General features: G+C 42.8%; 1 protein-coding gene across 1 annotated transcript in view; it reads right to left on the bottom strand.

The window, feature by feature from the left end:
- The window catches only part of LOC106568368 (WD repeat-containing protein 36-like), a 34,194-nt gene extending 18,965 nt beyond the window's left edge, over positions 1-15,229 (bottom strand). Inside the window, exons 1-3 of the mRNA XM_014138661.3 lie at positions 15,074-15,229; positions 2,804-2,831; positions 2,374-2,474 (exon numbers count right to left, since the gene is read on the bottom strand). Coding sequence (XP_013994136.1) covers positions 2,374-2,474; positions 2,804-2,831; positions 15,074-15,229 — 285 coding nt within the window. The remainder of the gene's footprint in view (positions 1-2,373; positions 2,475-2,803; positions 2,832-15,073) is intronic.
- Positions 15,230-24,518: the final 9,289 nt, after the last annotated feature.

Raw genomic sequence — 24,518 nt, 5'->3', positions numbered from 1 at the left:
ATCAATAAAATCAATTTAGCCTCAAATAAATAATGAAACATTTCAATTTGGTTTAAATAATGCAAAAACAAAGTGTTGGAGAAGAAAGTAAAAGTGCAATATGTGCCATGTAAAAAAACTAACGTTTAAAGTTCCTTGCTCAGAACATGAGAACATATGAAAGCTGGTGGTTTCTTTTAACATGAGTCTTCAATATTCCCATGTAAGAAGTTTTAGGTTGTAGTTATTATAGGAATTATAGGACTATTTCTCTCTATACCATTTGTATTTCATATACCTTTGACTATTGGATGTTCTTATAGGCACTTTAGTATTGCCAGTGTAACAGTATAGCTTCCGTCCCTCTCCTCGCTCCTACCTGGGCTCGAACCAGGAACACATCGACAACAGCCACCCTCGAAGCAGCGTTACCCATGTAGAGCAAGGGGAACAACCACTCCCGAGTCTCAGAGCGAGTGACGTTTGAAACGCTATTAGCGCGCACCCGCTAACTAGGTAGCCATTTCACATGGGTTACACCAGCCTAATCTCGGGGGTTGATAGGCTTGAAGTCATAAACAGCGCAATGCTTGAAGAATTGCGAAGAGCTGCTGACAAAATGCACGAAGGTGCTGTTTGAATGAATGCTTACGAGCCTGCTGCTGCCAACCATCTCAGTCAGACTGCTCTAACAAATATGAAATCATAGACTTAATTATAACATAATAACACACAGAAATATGAGCCTTTGGTTATTAATATAGTCGAATCCGGAAACTATCATTTCGAAAACGAAACATTTATTATTTCAGTGAAATACGGAACCGTTCCATATTTTATCTAATGGGTGGCATCCCTAAGTCTAAATATTCCTGTTACATTGCACAACCTTCAATGTTATGTCATAATTATGTACAATTCTGGCAAATTAATTACGGCCTTTGTTAGGAATAAATTGACTTCACACAGTTCGCAATGAGCCAGGCGGCCCAAACTGCTGTATATACCCTGACTGCTTGCACGGAACACAAGAGAAGTGACACAAATTCATGTTAGCAGGCAATATTAACTAAATATGCAGGTTTAAAAATATATACTTGTGTATTGATTTTAAAGAAAGGCATTGATGTTTATGGTTAGGTACATTGGTGCAACGACAGTGTTTTTTACGCAAATGCGGTTGTTAAATCATCACCCGTTTGTCGAAGTAGGGTGTGATTCGATGACAAATTAACAGGCACCACATCGATTATATGCAACGCAGGACACGTTAGATAAACTAGTAATATCATCAACCATGTGTAGTTAACTAGTGATTATGTTAAGATTGATCGTTTTTGATAAGATAAGTTTAATGCTAGCTAGCAACTTACCTTGGCTTCTTGCTGCCCTCGCATAACAGGTAGTCAGCCTGCTATGCAGGCTCCTCGTGGAGTGCAATGTAAGGCAGGTGGTTAGAGCGTTGGACTAGTAACCGGAAGGTTGCAAAAACGAATCCCCGAATCCCCCCTGAACAAGGCAGTTAACCCCCGTTCCTAGGCCGTCATTGAAAATAAGAATGTGTTCTTAATCTGACTTGCCTAGTTAAAAAAAAATACAAAAAATTAAATACAAAAACCGGGAAATCGGTGGCCAAAAATACCGATTACCGATTGTTATGAAAACTTGAAATCGGCCCTAATTAATTGGCCATTCCGATTAATCGGTCAACCTCTAGTCTGTTACCTGAACTCTGAAGCATTTATTTGGGCTGCAATTTCTGACGCTGGTAACTATAATGAACTTATCCTCTGCAGCAGAGGTAACTCTGGGTCTTCCTTTCCTGTGGCGGTCCTCATGAGAGCCAGTTTCATCATAGCGCTTCATGGTTTTTGCGACTTACTACATGATTCCATGTGTTATTTCATAGTTTTGATGTGTTAACTATTATTCTACAATGTAGAAAATAGAAAAAATAAAGAAAAACCCTGGAATGAGTAGGTGTGTGCAAACTTTTGACTGGTACTGTATTTTTCAGACAGAGAAGGTCATGACAAGTAGACGGCCTAAACAGTTTCTAATATCATTTTCAGTAAAATAAAGTATTCAATATAATACTCTATTTATACACACAAAGGTATGTGGACACCCCCTCAAATGAGTGGATTCGGGCTATTTCAGCCACACCCGTATATGGGTGCTGACAGGTGTATAACGTCGAGCACACTGCCATGCAATCTCCATAGACAAATGTTGGCAGTAGAATGGCCTTACTAAAGAGCTCAGTGACCTTCAACATGGCACCGTCCATATTAATGCCCATCATTTTGGAATGAGATGTTCGACCAGCAGGTGTCCACAAACTTTTGGTCATGTAGTGTTTAGTCATCATAAGTGAAGGAATGGCTACTTTACCTCTTTGTTCCTAGCAAATGCTGTTACTTTTCTCCCATTTGCAACATAGACCAGCATGCGATCAGTTGCAAGGTATGATATGTCCTCTGGAAGTGCATTACCTTTAGAAAATATCACACATTCCATAAATCTACTGTCAAATGGTAACATTGATAGCTATATATTAGAAACTGTAACAATGCTGAATTAATAAAAAGGTAGCTAGACTCAGTGACATGACATCATACACAGTGGGGAAACCTTCTGACATACATCAACCGAATCAAATCTTTCTGATGTATGCCCTTCCTTGACACATGCCCACATTGGGAAGAGCAAACAGTGGCAGATTTGGGACATAGCTATGTATTTTGTTGTTGATTTCTGTAGGCAGAAAGTCCTGCTGTGAATGGTAATGTCAAATCAGGAAATGTGCGTGCGTCCTACTTACTGACAGCAACGATTCCAAGGTTCTTGACCTGCAATATGACAAATAGTTGACAACATCACCAAACAAAACAATGGAATGGACGTCACCAAACAAAACAATGGAATGGACATCACAAAACAAAACAATGGAATGGATATCACCAAACAAAACAATGGAATGGATATCACCAAACAAAACAATGGAATGGACGTCACCAAACAAAACAATGGAATGGACGTCACCAAACAAAACAATGGAATGGACATCACCAAACAAAACAATGGAATGGATATCACCAAACAAAACAATGGAATGGATATCACCAAACAAAACAATGGAATGGACGTCACCAAACAAAACAATGGAATGGATATCACCAAACAAAACAATGGAATGGATATCACCAAACAAAACAATGGAATGGACATCACCAAACAAAACAATGGAATGGACGTCACCAAACAAAACAATGGAATGGATATCACCAAACAAAACAATGGAATGGACATCACCAAACAAAACAATGGAATGGATATCACCAAACAAAACAATGGAATGGACATCACCAAACAAAACAATGGAATGGATATCACCAAACAAAACAATGGAATGGACATCACCAAACAAAACAATGGAATGGCCAATGGATTGTGCAAAAAGGTGAACTGATAATTTACTCTTTTAAGTCATTGCTATGGTTACTGATAACTAGGCCCATTGAGGATCACCACTAGGACCACTAAATAACCACTTTGATTAAGAGATTATAATTAGCAGACTGGTCTCAGACTAGACATAGTAAAGGTAATACCGGGATACTCAAATAAATATGATATGTTACGTTTGGTATGGTTACATATAACAAGGCAAAAATACAAAAAAACTTCTAGCAACCCAAAGGTTGCGTTTTCAAATCTCATCACATACAACATTAGCATTATAGCATTACATTTACATTTACATTTAAGTCATTTAGCAGACGCTCTTATCCAGAGCGACTTACAAATTGGTGCATTCACCTTATGATATCCAGTGGAACAACCACTTTACAATAGTGCATCTAAATCTTTTAAGGGGGGGGGGGGGTTAGAAGGATTACTTTATCCTATCCTAGGTATTCCTTAAAGAGGTGGGGTTTCAGGTGTCTCCGGAAGGTGGTGACTGACTCCGCTGTCCTGGCGTCGTGAGGGAGCTTGTTCCACCATTGGGGTGCCAGAGCAGCGAACAGTTTTGACGGGCTGAACGGGAACTGTGCTTCCTCAGAGGTAGGGGGGCCAGCAGGCCAGAGGTGGATGAACGCAGTGCCCTTGTTTGGGTGTAGGGCCTGATCAGAGCCTGAAGGTATGGAGGTGCCGTTCCCTTCACAGCTCCGTAGGCAATCACCATGGTTTTGTAGCGGATGCGAGCTTCAACTGGAAGCCAGTGGAGAGAGCGGAGGAGCGGGGTGACGTGAGAGAACTTGGGAAGGTTGAACACCAGACGGGCTGCGGCGTTCTGGATGAGTTGTAGGGGTTTAATGGCACAGGCAGGGAGCCCAGCCAACAGCGAGTTGCAGTAATCCAGATGGGAGATGACAAGTGCCTGGATTAGGACCTGCGCCGCTTCCTGTGTGAGGCAGGGTCGTACTCTGTGAATGTTGTAGAGCATGAACCTACAGGATCGGGTCACCGCCTTGATGTTAGTGGAGAACGACAGGGTGTTGTCCAGGATCACGCCAAGGTTCTTAGCACTCTGGGAGGAGGACACAAGGGAGTTGTCAACCGTGATGGCGAGATCATGGAACGGGCAGTCCTTCCCCGGGAGGAAGAGCAGCTCCGTCTTGCCGAGGTTTAGCTTGAGCTGGTGATCCGTCATCCACACTGATATGTCTGACAGACATGCAGAGATGCGATTCGCCGCCTGGTTATCAGAAGGGGGAAAGGAGAAGATTAATTGTGTGTCGTCTGCATAGCAATGATAGGAGAGACCATGTGAGGATATGACAGAGCCAAGTGACTTGGTGTATAGCGAGAATAGGAGAGGGCCTAGAACAGAGCCCTGGGGGACACCAGTGGTGAGAGCGCATGGTGCGGAGACAGATTCTCGCCACGCCACCTGGTAGGAGCGACCTGTCAGGTAGGACGCAATCCAAGCGTGGGCCGCGCCGGAGATGCCCAACTCGGAGAGGGTGGAGAGGAGGATCTGATGGTTCACAGTATCAAAGGCAGCAGATAGGTCTAGAAGGATGAGAGCAGAGGAGAGAGAGTTAGCTTTAGCAGTGCGGAGAGCCTCCGTGACACAGAGAAGAGCAGTCTCAGTTGAATGCCCAGTCTTGAAACCTGACTGATTAGGATCAAGAAAGTCATTCTGAGAGAGATAGCAGGAGAGCTGGCCATGGACGGCACGTTCAAGAGTTTTGGAGAGAAAAGAAAGAAGGGATACTGGTCTGTAGTTGTTGACATCGGAGGGATCGAGTGTAGGTTTTTTCAGAAGGGGTGCAACTCTCGCTCTCTTGAAGACGGAAGGGACGTAGCCAGCGGTCAAGGATGAGTTGATGAGCGAGGTGAGGAAGGGGAGAAGGTCTCCGGAAATGGTCTGGAGAAGAGAGGAGGGGATAGGGTCAAGTGGGCAGGTTGTTGGGCGGCCGGCCGTCACAAGACGCGAGATTTCAGCTGGAGAGAGAGGGGAGAAAGAGGTCAAAGCACAGGGTAGGGCAGTGTGAGCAGGACCAGCGGTGTCGTTTGACTTAGCAAACGAGGATCGGATGTCGTCAACCTTCTTTTCAAAATGGTTGACGAAGTCATCCGCAGAGAGGGAGGAGGGGGGGGAGGGGAGGAGGATTCAGGAGGGAGGAGAAGGTAGCAAAGAGCTTCCTAGGGTTAGAGGCAGATGCTTGGAATTTAGAGTGGTAGAAAGTGGCTTTAGCAGCAGAGACAGAAGAGGAGAATGTAGAGAGGAGGGAGTGAAAGGATGCCAGGTCCGCAGGGAGGCGAGTTTTCCTCCATTTCCGCTCGGCTGCCCGGAGCCCTGTTCTGTGAGCTCGTAGTGAGTCGTCGAGCCACGGAGCAGGAGGGGAGGACCGAGCCGGCCTGGAGGATAGGGGACAGAGAAAATCAAAGGATGCAGAAAGGGAGGAGAGGAGGGTTGAGGAGGCAGAATCAGGAGATAGGTTGGAGAAGGTTTGAGCAGAGGGAAGAGATGATAGGATGGAAGAGGAGAGAGTAGCGGGTGAGAGAGAGCGAAGCGCAATACCATCCGAGCAGGGGCAGAGTGAGAAGTGTTGGATGAGAGCAAGAGAGAAAAGGATACAAGGTAGTGGTCGGAGATTTGGCGGGGAGTTGCAATGAGATTAGTGGAAGAACAGCATCTAGTAAAGATGAGGTCAAGCGTATTGCCTGCCTTGTGAGTAGGGGGGGAAGGTGAGAGGGTGAGGTCAAAAGAGGAGAGGAGTGGAAAGAAGGAGGCAGAGAGAAATGAGTCAAAGGTAGACGTGGGGGAGATTAAAGTCACCCAGAACTGTGAGAGGTGAGCCATCCTCAGGAAAGGAACTTATCAAGGCGTCAAGCTCATTGATGAACTCTCCAAGGGAACCTGGAGGGCGATAAATGATAAGGATGTTAAGCTTGAAAGGGCTGGTAACTGTGACAGCATGGAATTCAAATGAGGAGATAGACAACTACTTGTTAGTACTTTTTAGCTACTTTGCAACTACTTAGCACGTTAGCAAACCCATCTCCATTCCCTAACCCTAAACTTAATCCCTAACCCCTTAATTCCTAACATTAGCTACAAAAATTGTAATTTGTAACATATTGTACGAATTGCAATTTGTAACATATTGTACTAATTGCAATTGTAACATATTGTACTCATTGCAATTTGCAACATATTGTACAAATTCGCAATTTGTAACATATTGTACTAATTGCAATTTGTAACATATTGTACAAATTGCAATTTGTAACATATTGATTGTACAAATTGCAATTCAGATCCTGCTTCTGATGCCTGTTTGAGTGCTTGTTTAATAGCTCACTGATTCCGTGAGCACCAAGCTTCACACAACCACAACATGTCGGATAAACAGTTTCACAAATTTGGCTGGTAAAGGGTGTGCTTTAGGACCATGCGGACGCCTCCGAACTATCGGGTAGGCTGTTATCCAACTGAATATTAAAAATAATAATAATTGTCCCCCACTTCTAAAACCAAAGTTGGATGAAACCAAAATCTAACAGTACCTGTTTGGCACACATAATATGCATGCATTGCTCCTTACATTCTTTTTCTGGATCTCCAGTATTTTCCACAACTAGTCTAATTTATTCCACAAATTCCCCCTTCACCTCCTGAGCAACCAGTAAACATTATGATTTGATATAGGTCTGGCCCTATTGGTCACGCGCATGCAATGCATACATGTGTCACGTAAAAAGAGCAAGGGTTGAGGGAATATTTTTCCTAAACAAATGAGGGATTTCGAAACAGAACTTTTCAGCCAGAAATGGCTGTAATTATGTCAAATCAAAGTTTATTTGTCACATGTGCCGAATACAACAGGTGCGCCGAATACAACCTTACAGTGAAATGCTTACTTACAGGCTCTAACCAATAGTGCAAAAAAGGTATTAGGTGAACAATAGGTAAGTAAAGAAATAAAAACAACAGTAAAAAGACAGTGAAAAACTGTAGCGAGGCTATATACAGTAGCGAGGCTATAAAAGTAGTGAGGCTACATACAGACACCGGTTAGTCAGGTTGATTGAGGTAGTATGTACATGTAGATATGGTTAAAGTGACTATGCGTATATGATGAACAGAGTAGCAGTAGCGTAAAGAGGGGTTGGCGGGTGGTGGGTGGTGGGTGGCGGGACACAATGCAGATAGCCCGGTTAGCCAATGTGCAGGAGCAATTGTTGGTCGGGCCAATTGAGGTAGTATGTATATGAATGTATAGTTAAAGTGACTGTGCATATATGATAAACAGAGAGTAGCAGCAGCGTAAAATACGGGTGCAAATAGTCCGGGTAGCCATTTGATTACCTGTTCAGGAGTCTTATGGCTTGGGGGTAAAAACTGTTGGGAAGCCTTTTTGTCCTAGACTTGGCACTCCGGTACCGCTTGCCATGTGGTAGTAGAGAGAACAGTCTATGACTGGGGTGGCTAGGGTCTTTGACAATTTTTAGGGCCTTCCTCTGACACCGCATGGTGTAGAGGTCCTGGATGGCAGGCAGCTTAGCCCCAGTGATGTACTGGGCCGTACACACTACCCTCTGTAGTGCCTTGCGGTCGGAGGCCGAGAAATTGCCGTACCAGGCAGGGATGCAACCAGTCAGGATGCTCTCGATGTTGCAGCTGTAGAACCTTTTGAGGATCTCAAGACCCATGCCAAATCTTTTTAGTTTCCTGAGGGGGAATAGGCTTTGTCGTGCCCTCTTCACAACTGTCTTGGTGTGTTTGGACCATTCTAGTTTATTGGTGATGTGAACACCAAGTAACTTGAAGCTCTCAACCTGCTCCACTACAGCCCCGTCGATGAGAATGGGGGCGTACTCGGTCCTCCTTTTCCTGTAGTCCACAATCATCTGCTTAATCTTGGTAACGTTGAGAGATAGGATGTTGTTCTGGCACCACCCAGCCAGCTCTCTGACCTCCTCCCTATAGGCTGTCTCGTCGTTATCTGTGATCACTGTTGTGTCGTCTGCAAACGTAATGATGGTGTTGGAGTTGTGCCTGGCCATGCAGTCGTGGGTGAACAGGGAGTTCAGGAGGGGACTGAGCACGCACCCCTGGGGGGCTCCAGTGTTGAGGATCAGCATGGCAGATGTGTTGCTACCTACCCTCACCACCTGGGGGCGGCCCGTCAAGAAGTCCAGGATCCAGTTTCAGAGGCAGGTGTTTAGTTCCAGGATCCTTAGCTTAGTGATGAGCTTTGAGGGCACTATGGTGTTGAACGCTGAGCTGTAGTCAATGAATAGCATTCTCACATTAGTCTTCCTTTTTTACAGGTGGGAAAGGGCAGCGTGGAGTGCAATGGAGATTGCATCATCTGTGGATCTGTTTGGGCGGTATGCAAATTGGAGTGGGTCAAGGGTTTCCAGGATAATGGTGTTGATGTGAGCCATTACCAGCCTTTCAAAGCACTTCATGGCTACTGACATGAGTGCTACGGGTCTGTAGTCATTTAGGCAGGTTGCCTTTGTGTTCTTGGGCACAGGGACTATGGTGGTCTGCTTGAAACATGTTGGTATTACAGACTCAATCAGGGACATGTTGAAAATGTCAGTGAAGACACCTGCCAGTTGGTCAGCACATGCCCCGAGCACACGTCCTGGTAATCTGTCTGACCCTGCAGCCTTATGTATGTTGACCTGTTTAAAGGTCTTACTTACGTCGGCTACGGAGAGCGTGATCACACAGTCATCCGGAACAGCTGAAGCTCTCATGCATGCCTCAGTGTTGCTTGCCTCAAAGCGAGCATAGAAGTGATTTAGCGCGTCTGGTAGGCTCGTGTCACTGGGCAGCTCGTGCCTGTGCTTCCCTTTGTAGTCTGTAATAGTTTGCAAGCCCTGCCACATAAGGCGAGTGTCGGAGCCAGTGTAGTATGATTCAATCTTAGCCCTGTATTGGCGCTTTGCCTGTTTGATGGTTCGTCGCAGGGCATAGCAGGATTTCTTGTAAGCTTCCGGGTTAGCACCTTGAAAGCGGCAGCACTGCCCTTTAGCTCAGTGCAAATGTTGCCTGTAATCCATGGCTTCTGGTTGGGGTATGTACGTACAGTCACTGTGGGGACGACATCCTTGATGCACTTATTGATAAAGCCAGTGACTGATGTGGTGTACTCCTCAATGCCATCGGAAGAATCCCGGAACATGTTCCAGTCTGTGATAGCAAAAACAGTCCTGCAGTTTAGCATCTGCTTCATCTGACGATCTGACCACTTTATTATATATTTTATGTTGCAGCTTCAGCAACACGGACAGCGCAATAAACACTGTTAATGTTCTGTGCTGGTCGCTGCAGCAGGGAGGAGAGAAAGACAACGGGTGCTAGTCACACAGTCACTCGCTGTCAATTATTATTATTTTATTTCATTTTAAACACAGCAAGCCTAAGGCTGCCACAATCAAATCAATTGCGGTCAGACTCCATCTAGTCATGTGTGTGTCCTAATTACAGTTGAAGTCGGAAGTTTACATACACCTTAGACAAATACATTTAAACTCAGTTTTTCACAATTCCTGACATTTAATCCTAGTAAAAATTCCCTGTCTTAGGTCAGTTAGGATCACCACTTTATTTTAAGAATGTGAAATGTCAGAATAATAGTAGAGAGAATGATTTATTTCAGCTTTTATTTCTTTCATCACATTCCCAGTGGGTCAGAAGTTTACATACAGTCAATTAGTATTTGGTAGTATTGCCTTTAAATTGTTTACATTGGGTCAAACATTTTGGGTAGCCTTCCACAAGCTTCCCACAATAAGTTGGGTAAATTATGGCCCATTCCCCCTGACAGAGCTGGTGAAACTGAGTCAGGTTTGTAGGCCTCCTTGCTCGCACACGCTTTTTCAGTTCTACCCACACATTTTCTTTAGGATTGAGGTCAGGGCTTTGTGATGGCCACTCCAATACCTTGACTTTGTTGTCCTTAAGCCATTTTGCCACAACTTTGGAAGTATGCTTGGGGTCATTGTCCATTTGGAAGACCCATTTGCGACCAAGCTTTAACTTCCTGACTGATGTCTTGAGATGTTGCTTCAATATAGCCACATCATTTTCCATCCTCATAATGCCATCTATTTTGTGAAGTGCACCAGTCCTTCCTGCAGTAAAGCACCCCCACAACATGATGCTGCCACCCCCATGCTTCACGGTTGGGATGGTGTTCTTCGGCTTGCAAGCCTCCCTCTTTTTCCTCCAAACATGACGATGGTCATTATGGCCAAACAGTTCTATTTTTGTTTCATCAGACTAGAGGACATTTCTCCAAAAAGTGCGATCTTTGTCCCCATGAGCAGTTGCAAACCGTAATTTTTTATGGCGGTTTTGGAGCAGTGGCTTCTTCCTTGCTGAGCGGCCGTTCAGGTTATGTTGATATAGGACTCGTTTTACTGTGGATATAGATACTTTTGTACCTGTTTCCTCCAGAATCTTCACAAGGTTCTTTGCTGTTATTCTGGGATTGATTTGCACTTTTCGCACCAAAGTACGTTCATATCTAGGAGACAGAACGCGTCTTCTTCCTGAGCGGTATGACGGCTGCTTGGTCCCATGGTGTTTATACTTGTGTACTATTGTTTGTACAGATGAACGTGGTACCTTCATACATTTGGAAATTACTCCCAAGGATGAACCAGACTTGTGGAGGTCTACAATGTTTTGTCAGAGGTCTTGGCTGATTTCTTTTGATTTTCCCATGATGTCAAGCAAAGAGGCACTGAGTTTGAAGGTAGGCCTTGAAATACATCCACAAGTACACCTCCAATTGACTCAAATCAGAAGCTTCTAATGCCATGACATCATTTTCCAGAATTTTCCAAGCTGTTTAATGGCACACTCAACTTAGTGTATGTAAACTTCTGATCCACTGATACAGTGAATTATAAGTGAAATAATCTGTCTGTAAACAATTGTTGGAAAAATTACTTGTGTCATGCACAAAGTAGCAGTGGCGGTTCTTCATTTCAACTGGGGGGGCCAAGCTGGGGCCAGTTGTACTGTTAGAGGGGCCAGTTACATTAGACGTTATTGTTGTCATATAGTTTTCTTCACTGCATTGCAGGCATTAGCAGGCAAAAGACCATGTTCATAATGCAGATGGATGTGGTACGATACTGTTGTGTTCCACCTAAAGCCGTCCATCTAGAAAATATGTGGGTTAAGTTAGTGTTCCGCGCTGCCACTGTCTAATAACGGATGTAAAAAAAGAACAATAGCCAACATTTGTTATGTAAAAATTATTTCATACTCCACATATAGGGGGACCACTAGGGGGTCCAAAATTGTTGTCACAGTACCGCTAGTGCAAAGTAGATGTCCTAACCGACTTGCCAAAACTATAGTTTGTTAACTAGAAATTTATGGAGTGGTTAAAAAAACGAGTTTTAATGACTCCAACCTTAGTGTATGTAAACTTCCGACTTCAACTGTATATAATCAAATAGTGTGCTTAAAGCATCAGACAAGCTCAGTGAATATAGTTGATTTGATTAAAACACATCGGTGTGTCTATACAGTGCATTTGGAAAGTATTCACACCCCTTGACTATTTCCACATTATGTTATGTTACAGCCTTATTCTAAAATTGATTAAATAGTTTTTTTTCCTCAATCTACACACAATACCCCATAATGACAAAGCAAAACAGGTTTAGAATTTTTTGCAAATGTGTAAAAAAGGGAAAACAATTCACACAATAAAACAAACAATGCGCAAGAATTGGTAGGAGACATTGAGTACATTCTGGAGCGCTGAGTTCATGCTTTCTGGAGAGATAAGCGCCATATCTTTGTCACACACCCTTCCCCTTAATGTTGCAACATTTTATACTCAAGACATATTATCTTTACATTTACATTTACATTTAAGTCATTTAGCAGACGCTCTTATCCAGAGCGACTTACAAATTGGTGGATTCACCTTATGATATCCAGTGGAACAACCACTTTACAGTAGTGCATCTAAATCTTTTAAGGGGGGGGGGGGGGGGTAGAAGGATTACTTTATCCTATCCTAGGTATTCCTTAAAGAGGTGAGGTTTCAGGTGTCTCCGGAAGGTGGTGATTGACTCCGCTGTCCTGGCGTCGTGAGGGAGCTTGTTCCACCATTGCGGTGCCAGAGCAGCGAACAGTTTTGACTGGGCTGAGCGGGAACTGTGCTTCCTCAGAGGTAGAGGCCAGAGGTGGATGAACGCAGTGCCCTTGTTTGGGTGTAGGGCCTGATCAGAGCCTGAAGGTACGGAGGTGCCGTTCCCTTCACAGCTCCGTAGGCAAGCACCATGGTCTTGTAGCAGATGCGAGCTTCAACAGGAAGCCAGTGGAGAGAGCGGAGGAGCGGGGTGACGTGAGAGAACTTGGGAAGGTTGAACACCAGACGGGCTGTGGCGTTCTGGATGAGTTGTAGGGGTTTGATGGCACAGGCAGGGAGCCCAGCCAACAGCGAGTTGCAGTAATCCAGACGGTAGATGACAAGTGCCTGGATTAGGACCTGCGCCGCTTCCTGTGTGAGGCAGGGCAGCGTCTTCACACATATTTTAGATGCTTATCACTGACAGCCGCAACTCAGTCAACTAAACCCGTTGTCACATTTACTACCCAAATTGCAGGCTTCCCAAAGAGGCATAGGCCTACACACTTGTGGATTGTTTCAAATCACAGCTATTAATGATCCTCTGTGGCTAAGTCATGCTACCTCATGAAGTATTTTGAATTATTTTATTTAGACAGGTGTAATTACATAATTTTGGCGAAACAATTTACTTTAGGGAATACTGAATTCAGCATCCACTGTGCACACGCCAACTTTCCTTTACAATTCGCAAGAGGCTGAATCTAGAGACCTGTATATAAATGATAAGATGCTCTTGTCTCAGCCTTAACAATGGTAGTCTTTGTCCCAAAGGCGGGAAGGCAGTCTCCATATTTTACCCATTGAAAAGCATTGGGCTTATTTAGGATAGATTTTGGCAAGAGTGAGCTCTCTAGCTTCGCCTCTTCATCTGCAGAAACTATGTCACCGGAGAAAGCATCCGGGTGAGCAAAACAGCACCCTGCAAAAATTAAATCAGGAAGTACCAGTGACTCACTCAATAAGGAAGTGGTCAGATGATGCGGATGCTACGCTACAGGACTGTTTTGCTAGCACAGACTGGAATATGTTCCGGTAGTCATCAAATGGCATTGAGGAGTATACCACCTCAGTCATCGGCTTCATCAATAAGTGCATCGACGACGTCGTCCCCACTGTGACTGTACGTACATATCCCAACCAGAAGCCATGGATTACAGGCAACATCTGCATCGAGCTAAAGGCTAGAGCTGTCGCTATCAAGGAGCGAGACACTAATCCAGACGCTTATAAGCAATCCCACTATGCCCTCAGTTGAACCATCAAACAAGCAAAGAGTCAATACAGGATTAAGATTGAATCCTACTACACCGGCTCTGGCGCTCGTCGGATGGGGTAGGGCTTAAACTATTATGGACTACAAAGCAAAACCCAGCCGCGAGCTGCCCAGTGACGAGAGCCTACCAGGCGAGCTAAATGCCTTCTATGCTCGCTTCGAGGCAAGCAACACTGACGCATGCATGAGAGCACCAGATGTTCTGGATGACCATGTGATAACACTCTCGGTAGCCAAAGTGAGCAAGACCTTTAAACAGGTCAACATTCACAAAGCCGCAGGGCCAGACGGATTACCAAGACGTGTACTCAAAGAATGTGCGACCAACTTGCAAGTATCTTCACTGACATTTTCAACCTGTCCCTGACCGAGTCTGTAATACCTACATGTTTCAAGCAGACCACAATAGTCCCTGTGCCCAAGGAAGCGAAGGTAACCTGCCTAAATGATTACCGCCCCGTAGCACTCACATCGGTAGCAAATGAAGTACTTTGAAAGGCTGGTCATGGCTCACAACAGCATGGTTGTAAGGGTAGGCAACAACACATCTGCTACACTGATCCTCAACACTGGGGCCCCTCAGGGGTGTGTGCTTAGTCCCCTCCTGTACTCCCTGTTCACCCACGACTGCATGGCTAAACAAGAAACATGCCCTGTATTGATACTTTATTGTGTTTCTTTTTATTATTTTTTACTTTAGTTTATTTGGTAAATATTCTCTTAACTTTCTTGAACTGCACTGTTGGTTAAGGGCTTGTAAGTAAGCATTTCACGGTAAGGTCCAAACATTCCGCGCAGGTGACAAATAAAGTTTGATTTGTATGCCAAGGAGCTGATGCTGTCTGGCCAGAAATAGTATGACATTCAATACTCTTTGGTTCAGACAGCATCAAATGCATGGTCTTACATATACTGAGACAAGAGGGATGCTATTTCGCTCGCTCTGACGCTTTAACTGAGATTGATGCGTCTGTCCGTCTGTCTGTGCGCTTCTCGGTCAAATAAATTATCAATATTTTATTTGAAAGGGCAAGAAGCTGGTGTGGTAGGATGGACCTGGCCCATCCATAACGCCGAACCTGCATCATGCAAAGGCAATGTATTATGAGTGCCACTGACGTGAAGTATATGTGATAAGTAAATAGCTAGCTTTAGCATTACATTTACCAACATAATAGGCACTTACATTGTAGGTGTGGAAACAATTTCCCACGGCTGTCACAGCGTAGAATTCTCTGTGTTTCTTATGGTAACGTACCACGTGTGGGATGTGATTCGAATACAGCCCCAATGCTCTAAAATCTGAGAATATAACGCTTCCCTTTTTACTACCCACAGGCATGTTTTAGACTATGGCGTACATCAAGTAATACTTTCTATAAAATGTAGATACCCGTATCGTAGACTGAATTTGAAACGAGAGGCCGAGTATTCCTGTAGTTGTTCTTCAATGTTTTCAAAGCATGAACACATATTGTTACACTGCAATATGTCCGATAGACCGGATATAAGAGAATTGTTTGTTCTGTGGGATTATAGTTCCCTGAGATAATTACAGTACTTCTCTCAATATAGTTAATAAAGTTACGCCTCTCAGTCTCTATTCTATTGCAAATAAATGAATCAACAAAATATTGAAAAATGTCTGATAAATGATTGGTATAGTACAAAATATGCCCTTGTGTGTCAATTGGGAATAAATTAATGAATGAATGAATCCCCCCACCCCATATTGTCTTGTGTAGCTAAATCAAAAGACTGTATTGCAGTGTTTCTCAAATGCAAGTTTATTAATAAAGTGTTTAAAAAACATAAATGAGACATTTAAAAGCACAAATGGAATCTGAAAAATTGAATCTGAAAATAAGCCATCACATAGCCTTCTTTGGTGAAATTGAAGTATTCCGACAGGTCATTTTACAGAAAATGCATGATAAACTATTAGAGTGTTCATTCATATTTTATTTAAAAACAATACCAAACAGCTCTTCTGCAGTTGGTTTTAAATGTGGCCATAAAAAAATCAATCAATTAGGTTTGCAGATATAAAAATTTGCCAGCATTGCAAGAACTTGCACAGATATGTGTCATTTTGATTTGGCTGCCTCTGATTGTCCTTCAGATGCTCACACTCTGGAACCTGTGAAAATCAAGCACACAATCAAACAACACTTAATCTGACAGCAAACACCTTACTATTACTGTTTGTCACAATAACAACAATGATAGACACATATGGAAAATATGACAGATAGATTATGAAAATACTTGCCTTTGCAGAATATGCCAATCTACATTGTATCATCCTAAATTTCTCCATATCGTTGTCCCTCAATTCCTCCATAACATTTTTTTCATCGCTCGGGCAAGGAGACCATTTCAGGAAACGAGACCATTTGAAAATGCACTCAGTCTGGATTCGTTGCAGAGTGAAATGAAATGTATAATATGGTGCTGTTTATCATTGAACAAACAACATAGTTTAGTCTAAATCAAGTCAAATGGAATGTATTAAGTGCTTACCTTGTTATTTTGCATCGGTTTCCCACTACAGTTAGTTTTCCACATTGCCTGTGAAAGAGAGCACTTAGGTGTTTCAAACCTCAGGGTGCATGCAGTGTGCAGATCATATACAGTATCAACAAGATAATTAATAAAATCTAATAAATATTATTTTAGAAATCTGACTTACATCCATGTTATATTTTGGTCTGATATCATTCCATGCCACATCCTGCATTTTTAAGAGACATCCCTTATTCCTTGCCGAAATGCTCTGAACAAGGTGTACCGCAAAAGCCAGTGTGACATAACCTGCAAAGAAGGAAATCAATACACAGACCAATATCTAAAACTGGATCACTAACCAATCAATTGTCAAATCAGATCAGTCACCAATCAATTGTAAAATTGAATCAAGTTACCAATCAAATGTGCCTTGCTCATCTTTGTGTTAATTTGAGACCTTTGAACCTTTCGGTGATCAGGCTTCTTTTATACTCTCTAAGATACTTGACCCGTAACCCTTAATGTCAAATCACAAAAAAGGGAATTATACATTAACAAAATAAACTCTGACTCACAGTATGAATCACAGTTGCATATACTGTAAACTAATGGTAACTTCATATAACATAGTAGACTACATCAAACAAAGAAGAAATATCTTAGACCATTCACCGCATTTCATGGAATCTCAGAGTAACCACATGACCTACTCATTTTATTTAAAGTCTGCACTGTCCACATTGGTGATTCAAGTGTAGAGTGCTCTGTGGCCAAGTGTTACAGCTCTGACTGAGACCAAAGCATTATCATACAAACTGATCAAATCTAAAAGATTATTTCACTTTTCAAAAAAATGCAGTGCCTACACTGTGCTCATTAATGACATTTGAGGGTTTCCTTCTTTTTAATACGTTTAGCCAGATCACTTTATCTCAATGAAGAGATATGTCTGGTGTATCTGGGCATATTCTGCACTGGGCAGACTAACACATGAAGCCTGAAGCATCCCTAACATCTCTTTGACCAGCATACAGTCCTCTCTCATCTAGCCGCCCCTGGAGAGAGAGCTGCTCTTCTGCTCACCTGACATATAGCTGCCCCAGGTAAATCCCTTGGTATCTATAGCACACTATACTTCATGGCTCCCTTACAAAAAGGGTTCTACGTGGAACCAACAAAGGTTATTCTATGGGGACAGCTGACGAACCCTTTTAAGTTCTAGATAGCACCTTTTCTCTTAGTGTATGATGGCTGATAGCTTACATTTTGAATGGCCTTTTACATATGATTTGAACATGATTTGTTGATTTCCAAAATGTTTTTTATTGGGGAAATAATAGAGATCTACTTGCCTTAGCTTTGGATGTGTAGAGCCGAGTGGTAGATGAGACTAGTGTGGATGGAGCATTTTATATACCAATTAAAGGCCCTAAATTCCAATAGCCTGTGTACAGTTCAGGTAAATCAGAGACAAACAGTATCTAAATATACAGTACATTCGGAAAGTATTCATCAGACCCCTTTACCTTTTCCACATTTTGCTACTTTACAGCCTTATTCTAAAATGGTTTAAATACATTTTTTTCCTTATCAATCTACATACAATACTCCATAATGCAAATTTATTACAAAAAAAATAAATGAAATACCTTATTTACGTAAGTATTCAGACCCTTTGCTATGAGACTCGATAATTGAGCTCAGGTGAATCCTGTTTCTATTGATTATCCTTGAGATGTTTCTAGAACTTGACTGGAGTCCACCTGAGGTAAATTCAATTGATTGGACATGATTTGGAAAGGCACACACCTGTCTATGTAAGGTCCCACCATTGACAGTGCACGTTAAAGTGCTTTCCTCACCATCTTAAATAAGTATGCCCCTTTCAAAAAATGTAGAACTAAGAACAGATATAGCCCTTGGTTCTCTCCTGACTTGACTGCCCTTGACCAGCACAAAAACACCCTGTGGCGTACTGCACTAGCATCGAATAGTCCCTACGATATGCAACTTTTCAGGGAAGTCAGGAACCAATACACACGGTCAGTTAGGAAAGCAAAGGCCAGCTTTTTCAAACAGAAATTTGCATCCTGCCGCACTAATTCCAAAAAGGTTTGGGACACTGTAAAAGTCCATGGAGAATAAGAGTACCTCCTCCCAGCTGCCCACTGCACTGAGACTAGGAAACACTGTCACCACTGATAAATCCACGATAATCAAGAATTTCAATAAGCATTTCTCTACGGTTGGCCACGCTTTCCACCTGGCTACCCCAACCCCGGCCAACAGCTCTGCACCCCCCACAGCAACTGGCCCAAGACCCCCCCCCCCGCGCTTCTCCTTCACCCAAATCCAGACAGCTGATGTTCCCTACAAATCAGCTGGGCTAAACAATCTGGACCCGCTCTTCCTAAAATTATCTGCCGCCATTGTTGCAACCCCTATTACTAGTCTGTTCAACCTCTCTTTCATATCGTCTGAGATTCCTAAAGAATGTAAAGATGCCGCGGTCATCTCCCTCTTCAAAGGGGGAGTATGGTGGAAAATTGCAAGATTGTGTTATAATACTTGTATTGCATCAAATGGTTGTTTTATTCAACAGAATATAGTATTCTGTTAACTATTGTGTGGGTGTTCTACTGAGGATGGGCCTCTGGGAGATAACACTGACAGGAGATTTACGATGTCTTTTGGGTGATAAAACCAAAAGAGCATTCCAGAGCATGAGTTAATGTTTCTGTTCTATACGGGGCCAGACGCTGGTCTTTACACAATGGAAACTGTTGACACAGCAGATACTGTCTGCTATATACTATAGGTATCTTTCATACAAATCTTAACCTTGTGACCCATTCTATATATCTGTTGTTCGTCATGTAGGTTGAAAGGGGTGTATCTTGGCTTTAAAAGACCTTTGTACTTTTGTCTCGGGGCTCTCAACGAATCATCTGAGCGTGAATCGTCGACCAGCCATGACCAGCCATCATTATAGTAGAGCACTCAATCGATTCACTTTATATGTGTGCGTTGAATTGATCTGCTCCCTTATTAATAAGTGATTAAAGATTTAGTTTAAGTATAACTCTGACTTGTGTGATAAGTTCGTCTCTCCTCATTTGATAGTAAAAAAATTAACCACCACAGGAGACACTCTAGACTCAAACTGTTACAGACCTTTATCAATCCTGCCCTCTTTCTAAAGTCTTCGAAAGCCAAGTGAACAAACATATCACCGAACATTTAGAATCCCACCGTACCTTCTCCGCTATGCAATCTGGTTTCCGAGCTGGTCACGGGTGCACCTCTGCCACGCTCAAGGTCCTAAACGATATCATAACCGCCATTGATAAAAGACAGTACTGTGCAGCTGTCTTCATCGACCTGGCCAAGGCTTTCGACTCTGTCAATCACCGTATTCTTATTGGCAGACTCAACTGCCTTGGTTTCTCTAATGACTGCCTCGCCTGGTTCACTAACTACCTCTCAGATAGAGTTCAGTGTGTCAAATCGGAGGGTCTGTTGTCCGGACCTCTGGCAGTCTCTATGGGTGGGCCACAGGGTTCAATTCTCGGACCGACTCTTTTCTCTGTATAAATCAGTGATGTCGCTCTTGCTGCGGGTGATTCTTTGATCCACCTCTACGCATTTTGTATACATCTGGCCTTTCTTTGGACACTGTTAAAAACCTCCAAATCGAGCTTCAACGCCATACAACACTCCTTCTGTGGCCTCCAACTGCTCTTAAACGCTAGTAAGACGAAATGCATGCTCTTCAACCGATCGCTGCCCGCATCCGCCCTTCTCGACTAGCATCACTACTCTGGATGGTTCTGACTTAGAATATGTGGACAACTATAAATACCTACGTGTCTGGCTAGACTGTAAATTCTCCTTCCAGACTCAAATTAAGCATCTCCAATCCAAAATTAAATCTAGAATCGGCTTCCTTCACTCATGCTGCCAAACATACCCTTGTATAACTGACTATCCCACCTATACTTGACTTCGGTGATGTCATTTACAAAATAACCTCCAACGCTCTACTCAGCAAATTGGATGCTGTCTATCACAGTGCCATCCGTTTTGTCACCAAAGCCCCATATACTACGCACCACTTCAACCTGTATGGCTGGACCTCGCTACATATTCGTTGTCAAACCCACTGGCTCCAGCTCATCTATAAGTCTTTGCTAACTAAAGCTCCGCCTTGTCACAGCTCACTGGTCACCATAGCAACCCCCACCCATAGCACGCGCTCCAGCAGGTATATTTCACTGGTCATCCCCAAAGCCAACACCTTCTTTGGCCACCTTTCATTCCAGTTCTCTGCTGCCAATGACTGGAACGAATTGCGAAAATCACTGAAGTTGGAGACTTATTGTCACATGGAATGACACTGGAGAGACGAAGCAGGTATGGGGAGTAAAACATGTAATAAATGACGAACATGGAACGAGACAGGAACAGCGTCAGCAAACAGGTAACACAAACAAAAGACAATCAATGCAGAAACGGGGAACAGAGCTGGGGAACTGACAAATATAGGGGAGGTAATAACAGGTGATGAGTGAGTCCAGGTGAGTCCAATATTGCTGATGCGCATGACGAGGGAAAGCAGGTGTGCGTAATGGATGATAGGAGTGCGTGATGCAGGGCAACCTGGCGCCCTCAAGCGCCGGGGGGGAAGGGGGGATGACATGACACTTATATCTCCCTCACTAACTTTAAGTGTCAGCTGTCAGAGCAGCTTACCGATCGCTGCAGCTGTACACAGCCCATCTGTAAATAGCCCATCCAACTAACTACCTACCTCATCCCCATAATTGTTTTTGTTTTTCTGCTCTTTTGCACACCAGTATTTCTACTTGCACATCCTCATCTGCACATATATCACTCCAGTGTAAATTGCTAAATTGTAATTACTTCGCCACTATTGGCCTATTTATTGCGTTACCTCCTTACTTAATTTGCACACACTGTATACAGATTTTTCTATTGTGACTGTATGTTTGTTTATCTCCTGTGTAACTCTGTGTTGTTGTTTTTGTCACACTGCTTTGCTTTATCTTGGCCAGGTTGCAGTTGTAAATGAGAACTTTTTCTCAACTGGCCTACCTGGTTAAATAAAGGTGAAATATATATATATATATTTTTTAAGAGCAAAAACCAAGGCATGAGGTCGAAGGAATTATCCGTAGAGTGCCGAGACAGGATTGTGTCGAGGCACAGATCTGGGGAAAGGTACCAAAACATGTCTGCAGCATTGAAGGTGCCAAAGAACACAGTGGCCTGCATCACTCTTAAATGTAAGAAGTTAGGAACCACCAAGACTCTTCCTAGAGCTGGCCGCCCAGCCAAACTGAGCAGTCGGGAGAGAAGGGCCTTGGTCAGGGAGGTGACCAAAAACCCAATGGTCACTCTGACAGAGCTCCAGAGTTCCTCTGTGGAGATGGGAGAACCTTCCAGAAGGACAACCATCCCTGCAGCACTCCACCAATCAGGCCATTATGGTAGAGTGGCCAGACAGAAGCCACTCCTCAGTAAAAGGCACATGACAGTCCACTTGGAGTTTGCCAAAAGGCCCCCTAAAGGACTCTCAGACCATGAGAAACAAGACTCTCTGGTCTAATGAAATGAAGATTAAACTCTTTGGCCTGAGTGCTAAGTGTCACGTCTGGAGGAAACCAGGCATCGCTCATCACCTGGCCAATACCATCCCTACGGTTAAGCATGGCAGCATCATGCTGTGATGTTTTTTAGCGGCAGGGACTGGGCGACTAGTCAGGATTGAGGGAAAGATGACCGGAGCAAAGTACAGAGATCCTCGATGAAAACCTGCTCCAGAGCGCTCAGGACCTCAGACTGGGGCAAAGGTTCACCTTCCAACTGGAAAACGACCCTAAGCATACAGCCAAGAAAACGCAGGAGTGGCTTCAGGACAAGTCTCTGAATGTCCTTGAGTGGCCCAGCCAGAACCCGGACTTGAACCCCATCGAACATCTCTGGAGAGACCTGAAAATAGCTATGCAGTGACGGTCCCCATACAACCTGACAGAAATTGAGAGGATTTGCAGAGAAGAGTGAGTGAAACTCCCCAAATAAAGGTGTGCCAAGCTTGTAGCGTCATACCCAAGAATACTTAGCTGTAATTGCTGCCAAAGTACTGAGTAAAGGGTCTGAATACTTATGTAAATGTGATATTTCAGTTCAATATTTTTTATACATTTGCAAACATTTTAAAAAAATCTGTTTGTGCTTTGGCATTATGGGGTATTGTGTATAGATTGATTTGTATTTATTTATTGTTATTTAACATTTATTTAACTAGGCAAGTCAAAGAGAGAATGATGAGGGAAATAAACAATTTAATCAACTTTAGCAAGAGGCTGTAACATAACAAAATGTGGAAAAAGTGAAGGGGTCTGAATACTTTCCGAATGCACTGTATGGCTCTGAGGTACGGTGCATTCAGAAAGTATTCAAACCTTTTGACTTTTTCCACATTTTGTTGTGTTACAGGCTGAATTTAAAATTGATTAAATTGAGATTTCGTGTCACTGGCCTACACACAATATAATGTCAAAGTGGAATTATGTTTTTAGAAATGTTTACAAATGAATTAAAAATGAAAAGCTAAAATGTCTTAAGTCAATAAGTATTCAACCCCTTTGCTACGGCAAGCCTAAAGTTAGGCAGCAAAAATGTGCTTAAGCAAGTCACATAATAAGTTGCATGGACAATAAGTGTTTAACATGATTTTTGAATGACTACCTCATCTCTGTACCCTGCACATACAAATTATCTGTAAGGTCCCTCAGTCGAGCGGTGAATTTCAAACACAGGTTCAGCCACAAAGACCAGGGAGGTTTTCCAATGCCCCACAAAGAAGGGCACCTATTAGTAAATAAAATAATTTTTATAAAAAAGCAGACATTTAATATCCCTTTGAGCATGGTGAAGTTATTAATTACACTTTGGATGGTGTATCAAAACACCCACTCACTACAAAGATGCAGGCTTCTTTTACTAACTCAGTTGCCTGAGAGGAAGGAAACCGCTCAGGAATTTCACCATGAAGCCAATGTTGACTAAAACAGTTACAGAGTTTAATGGCTGTGATAGTAGAAAACTGAGGATGGATCAACAATGTTGTAGTTACTCCACAATACTAACCTAAATGACAGAGTGAAAAGAAGCAAGCCTGTATAGAATAAAAATATTCCAAAACATGCATCCTGTTTGCAATAAGGCACTAAATTAAAACTGCAAAAATGTGGCAAAGAAATGATCTTTATGTCCTGAATACAAAAAGTTATGTTTGGGGCAAATCCAACACAACACATCACTGAGTATCAACTCTTCATATTTTCAAGGGTGGTGGTGATTGCATCATGTTATGAGTATGCTTGTCATCGGCAAAGACTATGGAGTTTTTTAGGCTAAAAAGAAATGGAATAGAGCTAAGCACAGGCAAAATCCTAGAGGAAAACCTAGTTCAGTCTGCTTTCCAACAGACAAATTAATCTTTCAGCAGGACAATAACCTAAAACACAAGGCCAAATATACCCAAGTGGCCTATTTAGATTGGACTTAATTCGGCTTGAAAATCTATGGCAAAACTTGAAAATGGTTGTCTACAGTAGCAATGAGCAACAACCAACTTGACAGAGTTTAAAGAATTGTTCATATAATAATGTGCGCAAATATTGTGTACTCCAGGTGTGCAAAGCTCTTAGAGACTTACCCAGGAAGACTGACATCTGTAATCGCTGCCAAAATGTGATTCTAACATGTATTGACTCAGGGCTGTGAATACTTATGTAAATGAGATATTTCTGTATTTAATTTTCAATAAATGTGCAAACATTTCTAAAAACATGTTTTCACTTTGTCATTATGAGGTAGTGTGTGTGGGTGAAAAAATATATATTTAGTAAATGTTGAATTCAGGCTGTAACATACAATGTGGAATAAGTCAAGGGGTATGAATACTTTCTGAAGGCACTGTAAATTATCTGAATGCTGGTTGGTTTCCCACTGAATTTGGTGTTCAGTTGGAAACCAGCTACTTCTCGCTGCCACCATTCTTTGCATTGGAGAACTCATTGTTCAAATATACAAAA

The sequence above is a fragment of the Salmo salar genome, chromosome 13, assembly GCF_965601325.2.
Source record: "Salmo salar chromosome 13, fSalSal1, whole genome shotgun sequence".
Taxonomy (NCBI): domain Eukaryota; kingdom Metazoa; phylum Chordata; class Actinopteri; order Salmoniformes; family Salmonidae; genus Salmo; species Salmo salar.
The sequence above is the reverse complement of the archived record's forward strand: the minus strand, read 5'-3'. Positions and strand labels throughout refer to the sequence as shown.